The sequence below is a fragment of the Cygnus olor genome, chromosome 1, assembly GCF_009769625.2.
Source record: "Cygnus olor isolate bCygOlo1 chromosome 1, bCygOlo1.pri.v2, whole genome shotgun sequence".
Lineage (NCBI taxonomy): Eukaryota > Metazoa > Chordata > Aves > Anseriformes > Anatidae > Cygnus > Cygnus olor.
The window spans coordinates 107,000,733-107,017,656 of NC_049169.1; the positions used below are offsets into that span (position 1 = coordinate 107,000,733).

At 38.6% G+C, this 16,924-nt stretch overlaps 1 protein-coding gene across 2 annotated transcripts in view; it reads left to right on the forward strand.

Moving 5' to 3' along the window:
* Positions 1-1,851, forward strand: part of NCAM2 (neural cell adhesion molecule 2) — a 285,939-nt gene extending 284,088 nt beyond the window's left edge. For both annotated transcript variants that reach the window (XM_040576190.1, XM_040576175.1), the window contains exon 18: positions 766-1,851. In XM_040576190.1, the coding sequence (XP_040432124.1) occupies positions 766-877 (112 nt within the window). In that variant the 3' untranslated portion in view covers positions 878-1,851. The remainder of the gene's footprint in view (positions 1-765) is intronic.
* Positions 1,852-16,924: the final 15,073 nt, after the last annotated feature.

Genomic DNA, 16,924 nt, shown 5'->3' on the forward strand with positions numbered 1-16,924 from the left:
TGGAATTTAGGATTTTAAAATAAAGGAATCTTTAGACCATTTCTGGAATTAAAATACTAGCTGAAGGTCTTCATGCATTCAAACATGAACAGCTTTTATCGCAGGGATGAATGTAAGTAGACAGCTTCTTATTGTGCCATTTCATTGTGCCATTTCTCACAAACTGAGTCTTAAAAAAGTTATAACTTAGTAAAGCACATAGCTTGTGTGATCTAGCGAAAATAAATTGTAGAAGTTTGTAAAGAATAACCTCCATTACCTCCTTGAGCTAGAAAACATTATTTCCTTTACCTGTGTCTTGGCATAGCCTCCAATGGTAGATGTCTTCTTTCATATGCAACTGCATTTACAGTTGGAAACATACAAAAAAAAAATCTAGATTCAGCAAAAGATTTGACTTTGTGCGTTTAGCAGTATCTTAAGGAACACATACCTCAGTAATGTCTTGGGTCACGTTCATAGAATTATAGAAGCTGGCTATTTTGCATTCTATTATTTCTTTTGTCTTATTGAAGAAACTATTTTGGGCAGCAACAATGTGCTTATCATGTGCCATTTAGCTTTTTCTGTCTTTACAGAACTGGAAAGAATTAGTATGAATTTCTTTGAGAGTAAGAACACTAATACTCAAAACAATTGTAAATTATTTCAATTATCTTTTTATAAACACTATGGGCTGTATTAACAATGTACATACTGTAGACTTAAATTCCAGATAATTTGTTGTGTTTTTTAACTACCATGATTTCTCCTTTCTTCTGACAGGAAGCTGCCACTAAAGGAAGAAAATGGAAAAGAAGCTTTAAATCCAGAAACCATAGAAATCAAAGTTGCTAATGACATCATCCAGTCAAAAGAAGATGATAGCAAAGCATAAAAAGATATACTACAGCTGTCTGGATAATGCATTTGGATTGGAGCAACCCCATGACCAAAACTTTACAGCTGACCTTAATTTCTTGAGAAACTTAAGCTTGGAATAGTTAGTACATGTGTACATATGATGAAACAGTTTCTGTCTACAGTTCCTATTTTTTTTTTTGTTAATGGTTTTAGTATGTAGGTTTGCTGACACCGAGTTCCATGGTATAAATTTGAAAAATCTTCAGAATAAGAACTGTAATTTATTATATGAAAAAAGTATGTCTATTTAGAAGAATACTTTGCAAAGCACCCCTAACCACACATCAGGTCTCCGGATCTTACAGTGCAAGCTACATACATAAAGTGCCATATATTATTGTATTTGTTTCCATTTATAATAAAGCAAAAGTTTAGGTTGCCTTTAAAAAAAAAAAAAGTCTCAGTACAACATTTAAGACCTTGGCACTGGCAGACACTCAGTAGTCATTCAAGCTGTGCATATCACTTGAAACAAACAAACAACAACAAAAAAAAACATAGATCATCTTCAACAGCACAGAGCCAGCTACATCTGCAGTTTCAGCTGGGTTTTCTAGTATAATAAAAAAAATGATAACCATGATGTACAGATTTAAAACAAAATGGCTGAATATTTTGTGGAAGTATATTGGTCTCATCCTAACTATGTGAGCGTGATTCTGAAAGGCCCCAGGATTTTCAGAATGTCTGGTTTTCTATATTAATGTTTGGAAGGTTGTGTATAAACTGGAATGCAGGAAATATGCAAAAAGTAAACTCATTTTTGGTAACTTTTGGCTTCAAATGAAACCTTATAACACAAGCTCACATTAGTTTCCCCAATGTATTTATTATACAGTATTCAGTCTTTTTTTAGTTATAACCATTTAATCAAGGGATAAACTGTATTATACAGTAGTAGATATATTTTCACCACAAATCAGTATGTGAAATATTTAAAGTTGGGCTTATTAAGCATCTTGTATGAGGCCAAATATTTTTTTTTTCCTGTCAAGCAGTCTTTAAGATAATTTTTTTTTATTATTCAGGCTAATATGCACTACTTGAAAATTTGGCTAATTTATTTGATGAAAAATTCATTCTTATTTATTATTATTGATTTAATGGTGTCACTAATTTGAGTAATACATTTTGTTTTCATTTCAGCACAGTGTATCCACACCTACCAAACTGTTCAAATTCTTGCTTTGGAAAGAGTAGATAAACCACAGGAAACTAGATTAGAAAATTCTACTTGTCGGGATCAAATTGTACAGTACTTTGTGGATTCTCCACATCTAAGTCATGAGGTTTAAGTGTAGCTTTACTCGGCAAATTATGTCTTCTCCATGCTATATCTAAATTTATCTCATATTTGCAGTACTTAAACTGCCTAATTTCACACAGAATGTTATCAAGTCTTCGCTGATATTTTGTAGTTATGGCAAAGTGGTTGACTTCTGTGCAGCAAAGCCGAAAGTGAAAAGTAAAAGAATGTCCTTAAATTTGGGGAAAATGGCGGGTTAACCTTCTTTTTAACCCAATCATTAGTGCTTTTGAAACAGTTAATGAGGATATAATTAATTTACGTATCTTTCTTATTTTTCAATCCCAACTAATTTTATGTTTGTTTGTGGGTTTTTTTTTCCAACTTTTCCTTGCTTTTGAAAAAAGTTACAATGAACCAAGTAGTTGAGGACAGAGGCATAATGCTGGTGTGGCTAGGATAAGAGGCCAAGTTCCCACAAAAAACAAAGTGAAAAGAATGGGTAAGAGCAATGTAGGACAAAAGTCATGAAAGAGAACAATTTAAAACTGCTGCAGAGAGGTCTCTTTCAATGCTAAGGCACTACTTCTGGATGAAAGAAAGATGAAGATACTCCCTTATGGTCTCTCATTGTTGCTCCCATGAACTGTGCAGGCAGTATTACCAAGTAGCTGCTTGCCTGTTAAATTTCTGTCCTGTTTCTTTCTGAGTAAGTACACAATGAGCAGGACTGTCCCCTAATCAATAATTAAGAAAAATGGTTGTCTCGTTTATGTATGTGAATATATATTCTTTCTACAAAGTATGTATATGCAACTGGGCTTTATCCCTCTATTGACATGCAAGGAAGGGACCTGGAATATTCAAGCAGGTGAATGCAGATGGTGTGACTTGAACATCTGCAACCCACATTATCTCATGCAGTATTTTTACCAGGGTGAGGATGAAGGTAGGAGACCTCCTTCCTCTTCTACCTGTCAAAACAAAGTTAGGTGGTGCTGTGCATACTCACATAAGTCAAGGTTCACTAGACAAACAGTGCTTTTTCTGAAGCCAGCACGATCATTTGCACAAGTTTCCTATACAATGTGGGCAGGGCTAATCCTTCCTAGGCTCAACTGTAGTTGCATTTACAATTTTAGTACTTTTTCTTCAGACTTATACAAAAGACTTGCATGGCCTAACAACTATAGGTTGGTCGTTGGTGGTGGTGTTTTTTTTCTGTTTTTTTTTTTTTTTTTGGTTTTTATTCTTATTATTTTTAAATATATGGCTTCTAATTATAATGTGAAGGGGTTAGAAGATTTAAAAAGTCTCTTCAGCGCATTTAGTATTAATACTCCTGTCCTACTCTTCACAAGTTAAATATACAGCAAAATTATTCCAATAAGGGAAGCAGAACCCATTATATTGGATTACAATATATTTATTTTCTTCTTGCTGTAATGTCTCTTGCCAATTAGGCAGAGAATTAAACAGTTCAAAATTATTGGCATACTGCTCCAAGAATGCCTTTTCATCTGTGGACTAATATGTTATCTCTTGTGCTTTGACTATGATGAAAAGAAAGATGGCTTTTTATGAAGAAAGCCAAACTATAACTACGACAGGATGATCAAAAACACTGATATTTGCAAGTATTTCCAAATGAGGGACAGTGCATAGTAATTTGTAAGATATGTGTAGAACTGGAGTAACATCATTTCTTTATTTTTTTCCTATTCTAGATTAAAAAGAAAATAAAAAAAAAATCTGTATAAATGTCACTTTTACTGTCTAAAAGTAATTTTAAGTGTTAGTATGAAATGTCAGAAGAGTTAACAGAATATAACTACTTTTAAAAGTAATCTGAATGGTTATACTAACATACTCCAGGGAGGAGCATGGGAGGGAGCTATTGAAACTATGGACAAAATGGAATGTGGCAGTGACAATCTCTTCAACAAAAAATAAGGAGTAAAATTAAGCAAAATGACTTAAAGCTTATTATTATTATTTTTCTTAGTAAAAATACATTCTGATTTACCACAATAGTAACAAAACAATCAAACAATTAATGTTTTACAATTTAGTATACAGATGTACTATGGAGAGTTCTTGTTTTTTGTTTTGGTTTTCTTTTGTTTTGTTTTTTATTTTTATTTTTTTACTTATATGTTTTTTGTTTCCTTTTTTTTGGTTGCTTTTGTTGTTTTGTTTTTTGGTTGTTTTGTGGTTGCAGAAATATTTACAATTCTGGTGATGCTAATGCCTAATGTGACAAAGTTTAATTTATTTAGGACTCAATCTTGCAAGAAATTTTGTGTGGCTGAACCCACTACTCATATGCAACCCTACTGGCACCAGTGGGGTCAATGTGAGCAGGAGGATGTGTGTCCTTTCATAGAAAAGCTTGCAGGATTGGGTTGACTTTCTGTCTCTTCATAGATATATACAACGTATTTACACAGTGACAGTCATATACAAAGGCTGTTTGACAGCAGTCCGTGGTATAGTAAATTCCACCTGCTGTCTTCAGCCTCTGCATTGATGTTCATTCAAAAAAGTGGCTTTCTTTTTATGATGGTAATTATTTATTTAAGTGCCAATCATTAAACTGTAGTATAATAATCATGCCATTTTTTCTGTTTCCTAGACCAGATAATGGAAATGTATTTGTGCCTTTTGATAGCATGCCACTCTGCTTTATTAAAGAAAAAAATCTTCAATAATTTGTCTACAAAGCCTGTTTAAAGTATTTGAAAGCTTTACCATGACATACTTTTCTGCTCAGATATGCTCAAATACTCATCTAAAGTAAACTGGAGATAATATTTGCAGTTCACGTAAATATTTTAAACACAAAAATTACAAAATACTATTGAGATCACAATTCTAGTGAGGGTTATAGTGGGTGTGTTACTGCTGAAAAGATTCAAGTAGATGGAGCACATGGAGAGTATGTAGGGGTGTTTTGACCAATTTATCAAGTTGAAGAGTCAGATAGAAAGTCTCCTTAGTTCTATTTAGGCACTTAGACCTAAAATATTAACATCTTTGCTCAAATCTGAAAGATGATGAGGAATATCTTCCCACCATTTTACCTCTGGAGTAAAACTGCAGTGAATATTTGTTTTGCAGCCATTTATGGCCTCACCATCTCTGTGTAAGCTGTCATAGGAAGTAATAATACCTTCGTAGAGTAATGTTGTGTCTGCTGGGTGATATTCACTCCTGATTAAAGAGCCTGCAACAAAACTTTTACTGAAAATGTCAAGACCCTAGTTAGTCCAGTTAGTCTATGGAGGGGTGCAGAGAATGCTACAAGGGCCCCAGAGGAGCCCAGGTCTCACTGGGGTTTAGGACAAAAACTGATTTCAGTGGGGCCTGAATTTCATCCCCTCATCTCAGTGAGGCTCCACATGTCCTCATCCCATCGCATCACCTTTGTGAGCAGACACCTTGGTGTGAGTGGAACTTAAATGTCCTGTCAGGCTCCTGCATTTTGGGCAGGGAAGGCTTGTCTATTTTTGAGTTTTTGAGGAGTTTGCAATGATCAGAAAGCATGTATAAAGATACCTGGTCACGGTTTTATCCCATACATTAGTGTGTGCCCAAAATTAAATAAAACATCTCTCTAAATAATTCACTGTGGTTGCAATACGTTAGGTAAAGATGAAAACATTCTAGGAAGTATTGTCTCTTCTTAAATCACTTTGTTTAACTTCAGATACTTGTGCTGATCAATGCAAAGCTACCATAGTTAAATGAATCTTTTTTTTTCAAAAAAAAGGTTCTATCCCCTTTTTCAGATTTTTTCATATCATTTCCTGGAGTACCCAATCCACTTGACAGCAGCGCTGTAGTGGTGGGGGAAACCACTCACTAAACTTTAAGTGATCTTCAGTATTTCCACTGCACATATAAATGTGTTCTTAAATCATTTCATTTGAACCTGAGCCAGAAAGAAACCTTTCTACTACAGATTTGACTTTGGACCAGGTTCTGAGAAATCACAGTTTACTTGTCTCTCTCTCCTCTTAACAGGCATTGTGAACCTCATGATGTTTGACTTTCAAACTTGAATATTGGCCATTTTTAGCCCAGAGAAATTAAATAGATACTTATTGCCAAATTTGTATTGGCAGCTTTATGTCACAGGTGAGATTGGAAGCGGGCAGGATGACCAGCTGCAGTGCTGACAGAATTAAGGAAAGCCACCAAAGAGATAACAGGTGCAAAAGAGTGAGCTGTGAGAGAGCTCAAAAACTCGGAGATCCTATAGTTAGTAGTGGGGAAAGGGAGGTGGGGAGTTGCTAAAAGAAGAGAGGCTGCTGCAGACTGTGAGAATGGGTGATGTCAGTCCTACTGCATCCTTCAGGTCTGCTGTGTAAGTAGGCTGCATTTTTAAATCTAAAATGTAGGGTTGGGGAAAGAGGAAAGAAGCCCTTGGGGTCTCTACAGGTTGGTGACAGACATATAAAGCAATCAGATTCCCCATGAAGATAAATTTCATTGCTCATGGTGTAGAGTTCTCACTAAGAATTTTGAGCTCCTTGACAAGATTTAAAAAATTAATAAAAAATAGCTTTCCTGCTACAATGAGCACTCAGTATGTATTTGTATGCTGTGTACAGTATAAGCTAAAGCATACCATATATTTTGGTTTTCCATATGTTGTTAACAGTCCACTTGCGATATATACCACCTGAATTATATATTGATAAGTTAGCTACCACTGGAGCTAGTTTGTTTATTGTTTCAAAATCTTATGTCCCTATGAAATGCTGTGTGTATATATATATCTCTCTATACTGTAAAAAGAAGTAATATCGCAGATATGGTTTTGTATTTATGAAAGACATTGAAAGTATGGCTTAAAATATATCAATTATTTGTCACTCTTCACCATTTGTATATTAATAGTAAAGATACTTTTACTTTAATGAAGTGTTGTAGTTTACATTTATTTTTGCTAAGTGTCTTTCTGTCAAGGATGTCTGATTCATTAGGAGAATTATTGCCAAAAAGCATATAATTCATTTATTTTACCCCATTATAGAAGTGCTGAATAATACTCAAGCAGGTCTGAAATTTATTATTCTCTTTTCTGTCATAATACATCATTTTATTAAAAACTATTACTGTAACATCCTGGGTCTCCAGCAGTGCTTGAAGCTCAGATAATCCTTTTTCCAAAGAATAAGAGTGCAACATTTTAAAGGTATTTAGTATATCCTAGAAAAATATGTTGTCAGCAGAAGCTAACTCGTTTTGCCAAACTTTGAGCCTTCCAAAAGGTTTGTAACTGTGTTAGCAGTGCCAGGTCATAACAGGCTGGGCATAGTCTGCCACGAAGTGGGCTTTTACTTCATTGTTGGTTTGTATCCCACAGAGATGGAGGATGATTCAAGCACGCTCCAGACAGTATAGTTTAGCCGCTTTTCTGAACTGGCAGAGCAGCAGCCATGCCCTCTGTTTTGTTAGCACTGAAATTCTAAATTCCCAAAGAAACTTGCTAGATTGTGTATTAGTGCCTAAGCTTCAGCTTTCTGAATGCAACCTAAGTTCTAACTAACTGTATGAGCCAAAGGACTGAGGGGGCTGTATATAGGATGAAAAGTTTCTCACAACACTGTCTTTACAGCTGTACCTTCTTTCCACAGATCCTTAAGCTCTGGTATCACCATATGTCTTAGCCATGTGCTTCCCTAAGTGTGAGTGACAACATCAACAACTGGCAAAATGGTCTCCATGTTGTATTGAAAAACTCAGCCTGAGAGAATTGATTTTAGTTAACATCAGTGTGCCACTGAAAGTTTTTTTGTTTAGGTATGTGCCTGGCTCAGAAAAAGTCAAATTTCATCAAATGATGCATCAATTAAATTCAGGCATCTCAATAGTTATCTGCTCAGTGCACTGATGGTAAGATAGGTCCCCCTTTAATTTACAGTTGAATGGTAAATACAACTATTGTGAATGACTAATTATACAAAGATAATGTCTGACAACTTCAGAAACAATCAACTTTTTTAAAATTCAGCCTTGATGCTATACATCCTGCACTGGTGTATTTCAGACTTGTTACTCAGAATACAAGAAAAAATATTTAAAAGTGTATTCAGATACCTTGATAAAGACAACTTACTTACCTGTGTCATTGCTAATAACCTAGACACAGATAACATTGCACCAAAGAAACTAACAAAATGGAAAAAATGTCGTGCTTTGTATTCTTGGCTAAGCAAAAGATAGCTAATTTTCTAATTTAGGCCCTGGCAGAGCATGATAAACTATATTTGTAAGCTCATTGCTATGTGGAAAATGCCTATGCTTGAGGATGTGGTTTAAACTTCCTTAGTCATTTATTAAACATTACTTTAAAAAAAAAAGTGTAAAATTTAAATTTCAGCAATTAATTTATTTCATAATCAGTACCAATATAAAATATTGTCAACAGTGTTGCTGGAAAAGCAGAATGAAATACATACAGCATCAGATTGATCAGATCAGGCAGTGAATTTCTAAAATCCATTCATGCACTCTAATGAGAAGATGAACAGAAAAGTTTTGAACTAAAAACAAAAGTTTTTTTTTTTTTCTATTAAGCAAAGTCCATCTCTTGGTCCAACTAGTGATGGACAAATTATATCTCATTATTTTCAAATGGAAAAAAAGCAGTTTCATCGTCCTAGTTCAGGACATAATAAACAAATTTTACTTTGGCACAATTTTATCATGGGGGAATGAAATTAATCATTTATTTATATCTGAAGGGCTAAATCATCTTTAACCACTCAAAACAGGAAGATGCTATGGACTTCTGAGACACTTTCCAAAACAAGTTTAAAAAACAAAACAAAAAAAAAACCAACAACCTTTTGAAACAATTGCTTTCAAATAGATTTGAGAACTACTGATATCTTTAAAAATAATATATATATATATATATGTGTGAAATGTAATGACTTTTTGCACATAGTGTACTGCAAGTTTAATTAAAAGGTCACTTGCCATGCAATTTAAACTATTAAGTAGGGCAGAATGAAACTGATGATGTATATTGTGGTTTCCTATGCAAAGCTTTTCATTTTAGAGGAGCTTTGTAATGAAGCCATTCCCTAGTGGGATGCAAGTGTTAATTGTTACACTGGAGCAATGCTTATTACTTCTTGGTATTCATGACGTGCCCTGCTGCAGTGTTTTGTTCTGTCCTTGTATGTATAAAGTATATATTTAGTGGAAAGTAGTCTCTTGAAAATTAAAGATATTCGGTCTGTAAAATATGATTTTGTGTCTGTGAGTGAAGAAAAACAAATAAACACCACTTGCATAACCTGGTGACATAATATACAGCTGTAATATAACTGCCATGTATACTGTCAACTATATTCTTCAACAAGGTAACATAAACCCCTTAAGCTGAAACACACTATGACCATCTGAAGGATCTCTGTTGTTGGCTTGTGCTGAAGGATGGGGACCTAAAAATGCTGCAACTGTAACCAAGTGTTTGATTATTTCCTGTGAGCTTGATTGCCATGTCAGTCTGGAACTGATGTGGATCCCACTCGGTATCGCCTGGATAAGGGCACGTCAGGGAAGCAGTAATGAAGAGACATAAGAGTCATTGAAAGCAATCCATCATTTACTGATGAATTTACTGCTAGCACCACTAATGGAAAAAGAATTTAAAAGTTAGTATTGGATTTTTCTGATACTGAAAGATAACCACTGTGAAGGTGCTATAAGGGCTGGCAGATCCCTGGGACTGGGGCACCAGGACCTGCAGGCAGGTCCTGTCCCACAGCCCAGCCTGCAGCGGGGCACCCAAGGGCACCTCCCTGGGGCAGTGACCAGCTTGAAATTGGGCAGGCCCAGGGCAGGGCTGTGGGGAGTTGGAGCATGGCCCTGCTGTGGCCTTAGCAGGGTAAGGGCTGGTGGCCCCAGGGCTGCTGTGGGGGCTGAGCCTGGGCCTGGGCCAGGGCAGGTGGAGGAGCCCTGGAGGTGGTCAGGGATGGCTGCATCCTCAGGGCCTGGGAAGTCAAGAGGAAATTCACAGGCAAGTAGGAAGTTTATGTATCCTCGGGGTTAAAGGCTTAGAAGGAAAACAAAATATTTTGGAGATGAGAATTGTGTAACTGTCAATTGCCAACATTTTAAAGTAGTATGATGTTGCTCATTCAGACAATTTAGGTTAATCTTTATTTCTCAGTTGAAAAAAGTATAGTACTCCAAGTAGATTAATCTGTTTTACCAGATGAATCTTGTTATATTCTGTATTAGGTCCTTGAGAGATAAGCTCCGTGTAGCTCAGAATTGTCTTAAGTGGAAGAGCAGAAAGCTGCCAGGAAGGCAGGCAAAGCCCGAGACTGGTGTCCAGAAGGTGCCGTTTGCACTCCGGGTACTGGCTGCTTGGGCTGAGCAAATCAGTTGCCAGGAGAGAGTAATGTTTCTTTTCCTCTCTTTGTCTGTTTGGTGCTGAAGATTTATGGACCCATTTATCTTACTGATTTCAGTGAGACCACGTGCAATAAATATAAGAACAAGCACAAACTGTTTGGAAGATTTAAACCTTAGATTAAATGTGGGTTTTATTTGCTCTCATGGCAGAGAAGCCTTCTTGCTGCCACTTCACGCAGTGTTTGTATGCCTGCATTTGAACACATTAAAGCATTCACTTCTTGCAATACAAATTTTACTGATCGCTTGGTGAGTACTGAAGCTGTTGCTGCTACTTGAGGATGAGGGCATTAACCCAGTCTTGGGCAGAGCACGTTTTCTTTGCACGGTGCTCCAGTGCCAGGTCAGACAGCACAGACCCATTACCAGTGGTCCTGATGTTGTTATCTCTGACCCAATTAATTCTGAATTCTTTATCCAGTTGTGAAAAACTGAATGTTTATGTCCAGCTCCAAGAACACACATTATCTTGACTGATTATGCTTAATGTATAACACGAGCATGACAGTTCTGCAGCGCAGTCAGTTATTTGTGTGAAAATGCAATTACAATTTGGCTTATTGTTCAGAAAATATAGACAATTTCTTCCCTATAGCAGAACACCTAACTTTCCCTAGAAAAAATGAAGTTACATAACAGACAACAAATGAAACACTAACGTAGTAGCAGTATTTCCAAACTGATACTGATATAGTGGGTTTACGTGGCAAGGTTTTGGTAGCAGGGGGCCATAGGGGTGGCTTCTGTGAGAAGGATCTAGAAGCTGACCCATGTTAGGTAAGGGCCCCACTGCTGACCAGAGCTGAGCCAATAAGTGATGTTGTCTGCGCCTCTGTGACAGCATATTTAAGACAGGGAAAAAAAACACTGCACCTCACAGCAGCTGGGAGAGTGAGAGGAGTAAGGAAAAGCCTTGCAGACGCCAAGGTCAGTGAAGAAGGAGGGGGAGAGGTGCTCCAGGCGCCGGAGCAGAAGTCCCCTGCAGCCAGTGGTGAGGACCATGGTGAAGCAGGCTGTCCCCCTGCAGCCCATGGAGTACCATGGTGGAGCAGGGTTCCACGCTGCAGCCCGTGGAGGAGACCACGGTGGAGCAGGTGGACCTGGGCTGATGGAGGCTGCGGCCTTTGGAAGACCCCTGCTGGAGCAGATTCTGGGCCGGACCTGCAGCCCGTGGAGAGGAGACCACGCAGGAGCAGGTGACCTGACAGGAGCTGCTGCCCGTGGGGGATCCAGGTTGGAGCAGTTCACTCCTGAGGGATGGACCCCGTGGTACGGACCCATATCTGGAGCAGTTCTTGAAGAGCTGCTGCCTGTGGGCAGCCCACGCCGGATCAGTTCAGCAAGGACTGCATCCCATGGGAGGTACCCCACAGCACGGGGGACAAGAGTGACCGAGAAGGAGCGGCGGAGAAGAAGCACTGTAGACTGACCATAACCCCTGTTCCCTGCGCCGCTCGGGAGGAGGAGGTGGAAGAGGGCGGATGGAGGGAAGGTGCTTTTGGTTTCTTTCCTCTGTTTCTCACTTCTCTAGCTTGTTAGTAATAGGCAACAAATCTTACTATCTCCCTATGCTGAGTTTGTTTTGCCCATCACGATAATTACTGTGTGATCTCCTCATCCTTATCTCAACCCTTGAGCCCTTTTCATCATCGTATTTTCTCCCCGTTCCTCTTTGAGGAGGGGGAGTGAGACAGCAGTTGTGGTGGAGCTCGGCCGCCCACCCAGGTAAAACCACCACAACTGAAAACATCCTTAACTACCTGTAATTGCAGAATTAACCTCTTCTAGGATTTTTTTTTTTCTTGGTAGGTAGGCCCTTTAGGGGATGCCATTCAAGCTTCAAAGGGGTTAAACGAAAGCAGTCCATATGTGGTCATTTTGCAAATAGCTGGTGTTTGCAAGTTCTCTCTTTTCTGGAGGTAGGTATGTTTTGCTGTTGTTAAAGCTTTCTCTTTTGTTTTTAAGAAAATGTGTTATTGTTGGAGTGACTGTAATGGACAAACTTAGCGTTTATTGGCATTGCTGTAGTATCTTAAGAGTACCAAGCAAGCTGAGGTGGTGAGCAACCATAATTCTAACCTCAAAAAATCCATAGTCAACACAGAGAAAATGGGAGAGGGAAGGAGGAAAAGCTAACGGGATAAATCACACACACAAAAAAAAAAAATGGTACTGGGACAAGATATATAGGTTTAATACTTTTTAATCATATTTTATTCTGAAGAGGAGTAGGTTGAGTTAGGAGATGAGCAGAAAGACTTCAGTAGAATGATGTAGAGTTAGGCAAGGAATGTATTATTAGAAGGTTAGTAAGAGAAATGAGAATAAAAGAATAGGAGACAATCATTGAAACCAACATAACTCATTTGGTGGCAGATTTTTTTATTATTATTTTTAAGCAATGAAAAGCAAGTGATGAAAAGAGATCTCTCATGCTCACTGGCAGAAGAGTGAAATATTAGATAGATACCATAACAATCCCTAATTTGTGCTGCTGTGTTGAGGGGTGGACAGATGCCTATACAAAAGTTTTTTTGGGGATGTGTGTAGACTTCCTGATCTGATAACTAGATTGTGGTTAGAGTAGGGTTTTCCTAATTCTTCATAACTTTCTGGATATATCTTGTCACTCCATTGCTAGTTTTGACTGGGAACGGGAACCCAGTATAGCAACATAGTTGTTGCTATATAGTTGTTGCTTTGCAGGAAATGGTTATGGTCTTCCTCAGTGGTCTTCCTCAGTGTTATGGTTACGGTCCTCCTCAGTGTGCACAGTGGTGGTGGCCATCTCAAGTTCTCAGTGAAGTCCTGGTCCTGCATTACCTTGTTATGCTGGTGAAAACTGACAGGCCTGTAGGGTGACTTATTAGAAATAGGTTTCAGAAGAGAAACAGAGGAGAGTAAACCCTGAATTCACACCTCTTCCAGTTTTTAGCCTTGGTTAATAATGATGTAATTGACTATTTCTACTAAACTAAGCTTCTCTTTGTGGAGTTGTTTGTTCTGTTTTGTTGTTGTTTGTTTGTTTGTTTGTTTTCCAGGTAGTCCTTTGGGCTTCTGACCTGCTTAGTGTTGGCCTATCATATATTACTGAACACGTAACTGGGACTGAAGCATTTTCCTTGTTCTGTAAGCAATTCATTTCCTTCCTCTCAGGCTTTATTTCTCTAATTCTACTGACAACCATGGAGCATCTAGGTGTGCTGTAAAGCCCTGCCTGAGGTGGGATTTTTGCAGACCAGATTAATTATATTCCCTGTGTCTTTTCTTTTTATGGATGTTTTTAGAGTAGCCTTGCAGATGGATTAAGCTCAATTTGTGTAACTGGATAATTATTCCTCTATGTAAGCTTTTCTCTGGCAAACTTGAATCTTAAAAAAGACAAACAGGAGAAGTGTGCTGCTGCTTCTTTCTCCCTCTCTCACTGCACAGACCATTTCTTGGACTGATGGACCATTCATGTCTGTATTCATTCATGGCTCCATCACATCACTTCCAGGCCTTACCATATCCTCATAACAGCTCCATGGCTTAGACTTCAGAAGACTGTCAGTCAAGCAAAAGGTTATGTTTGAGTCTTAATTTGTATGTTTTACTTCTGAGAGAGTAGGCAGTGACAGCAGCGTGCTGGGCCACAGAGTATATGCATCATTAGAAGTTTTTGGTGGTACTTGGGTTTTTCTGAGAGACTGCTGCCTCTGACAGCTGTGCCCAATTTGTCAGGAGTACCGAGGGAGAACTTGGTGGTGGGCTGCCAGGTTTTGCAAATGTTTACATTCTTTGAATTTCTGTGGGTGTGGTCGAAGACTGCAGTAAGTATACACAGAGGTTGTCAAAGGGCATAGGAGCAGTGCCTCGCTGTGACAAGACAGGTGATGAGTCTCTCATGCCCATTCACCAGCAATTCCTGTGGCTGGGGAGCATGGCCGTGTCACAGTTGGTCAGCAGTAATGGTGCCAGCGAAGCACTACCCACAGCTTCTCTGGTAATGAGGATTAGGCCTCTACTACACAGTCGGCTGCTACTGGGCTTGCAGGAAGCCCTGATAAAGAGGTTAAATGATTTAACTTGACCTGCCAATTTTACTGGAACAAACGTATCTATCGGAATGCTTCTGTTTTGTTGTCTTTTTTAATCGACTTCTGTTTACTTGGCTCTTGCCAGACAGGCTTACAGAACAACCATGTAATATGGGTCATTTAAACATCTCTTTAGTACAGTAAAATAACAGGTCCCAGTTTCAAAAATTGCTAATATGTGGACCTTTGATTCTTCATACACTTTCTTTTGTTAACCTTCGTTCATATCAGTTCAAGCGAGTTCAAAGCAAGCTGTGATTTTCTAGAAACAAAATAGACTGCAAATATCTCCCAATACCCTGAATGCATTGCAGCAATATTGTTAAGATAGTAGCGGAAATTGCTGCCTCCTCATAGCCAAATTTTTTGTTTGTTTGTTTGTTTTTTTAAATCGGTGTATTTAGGAATACAAAATACTCTCTGAGAATTAGTTCAAATTCACAATAATTTTTGTGCTGCGTCTTCGTTATAGCTAGATTGATCACTACTTATTTGCCTTGTACTGGGAGTCTGTTAACAAGAGATTCTCAGTCTCGTTGGTGTGTGCTAGCATGTATTAATCAGGAATATATTAGAATATAGCTTCCAATGATGCAAACTTACAATGAAGAATCTTGCAGTGATGGTTACAATCTCTTCTCCTTGCTACTTCTCTGCCACTGTCCTTATACTTAAGCTGCCATCGCATCATCGTGCATTTAAAACTTCAAGGAATGGTTTGGGTTGGAAGGGACCTTAAAGACCATCCAGTTCCACCCTCCCCCCCCCCCCTCAGCCATGGGCAGGGGCACCTCCCACCAGCCCAGGTTGCTCGAAGTTCCATCCAGCCTGGCCTTGAACACTTTGAGGGGTGGGGCATCCACAGCTTCTCTGGGCAACTTGTTCCTGTGCCTCACCAACCTTATAGTAAACAATTTATTCCTTATATCTAATTGAAATCTACTCTCTTTTAGCTTAAAATTGCTCCTTGTCCCATCACTACACAACCTGGTAAAGAGCCCCCTTTGTGTATTGAAAAGCCTCTATAAGGCTTCCCAAGAGCCTCCTCTTCTGCAGGCTGATCAACCCCAACTCCCCCAGCCTGTCTTTGTAAGAGAGGTGCTCCAGCCCTTTGATGATCATCGCGGCCCTCCTCTGGACTCACTCCAACAGGCCCATGTCCTTCTTGTGATGGGGCCCCAGAGCTGAATGCAGCACTCCAGGTAAGGTCTTGTTAGAGCAGAGCAGAGAGCAGAATCACCTCCCTCAACCTGCTGCCCACCCTGCTTTTTATTCTGTTTGACCTTAAAATAGAAGTGCAATTTAAGTTTTTATTAGATCCAAGTTGGATGGATGCAGACTGCTTACACATAACCTCTAGGCCCAGCTTCTCTTCAGAATTGTTATGTTCCATTACATGTTACTCTGTTGTAGTAAGAAGAGACAGCATTTTCCCAAAGGAAAGATTTTCAGCTTGTTAGATACAGACACATAGATATGGCTTGCTTTTTTTTGTTGTTGTTGTTGATCTTATTGTTGCTGTTGTTTTGGTTTGTTTTTTTTTTTTCTTAACTGTATTTTTTTTCAGTGAGAAAAATCTGCGCTTGCACATGATTTAAGATAGATTCGTCACTCGCTGCAAAATATTTCAGAAATATCATAATTGCTTCCTTTTCATCACAATATTGTACCAGTCTGACTGTTTTTCCCAGCCAACCTCCTCAGACCATCCAGAACTGCCAAAACATCTGAGATAATACACATTCAATTACAGTATTGTGAAGATGAACCATCTGTGCTAGAGTATCCAGTGTTGCATGAGAATGAAAATAGAAATATGCAAAATCCCAGCTAGGTTGTTATAAGTCCCAACGTGACATAAGTGAATTGAGCTAAGTCAGTCCCTAGCATTGTTAAATAACCATCATAGATTTTACCACTCATAATTAAAGCCAGAATTAGAAAGAGGGTGTTGGATGTGCTGAGATCAAAGGGAAGTAAATTCCTTCAGCATGCTCAACAACTGGTAGTAACTTTATCAAAGCTTCACTTTCCTGATGGAACCAAATTCAGTCCGTATTTAAGGTGTCTGGAAGCAAGCTTTCTTTCTGTCAACCTTGGTCCACAGGGATGGAGAGGATAATGGACACTGTTCACTCTCGGTGCTTGTGCACCATCCATGTTTTCTTAAGTCTCGCCCTTAACTTCAGTAGATCTGTCTTTATACAGGTATAACCCCTGCCCCTTATCCTGCAGTATCTCCTAGATTCATTTC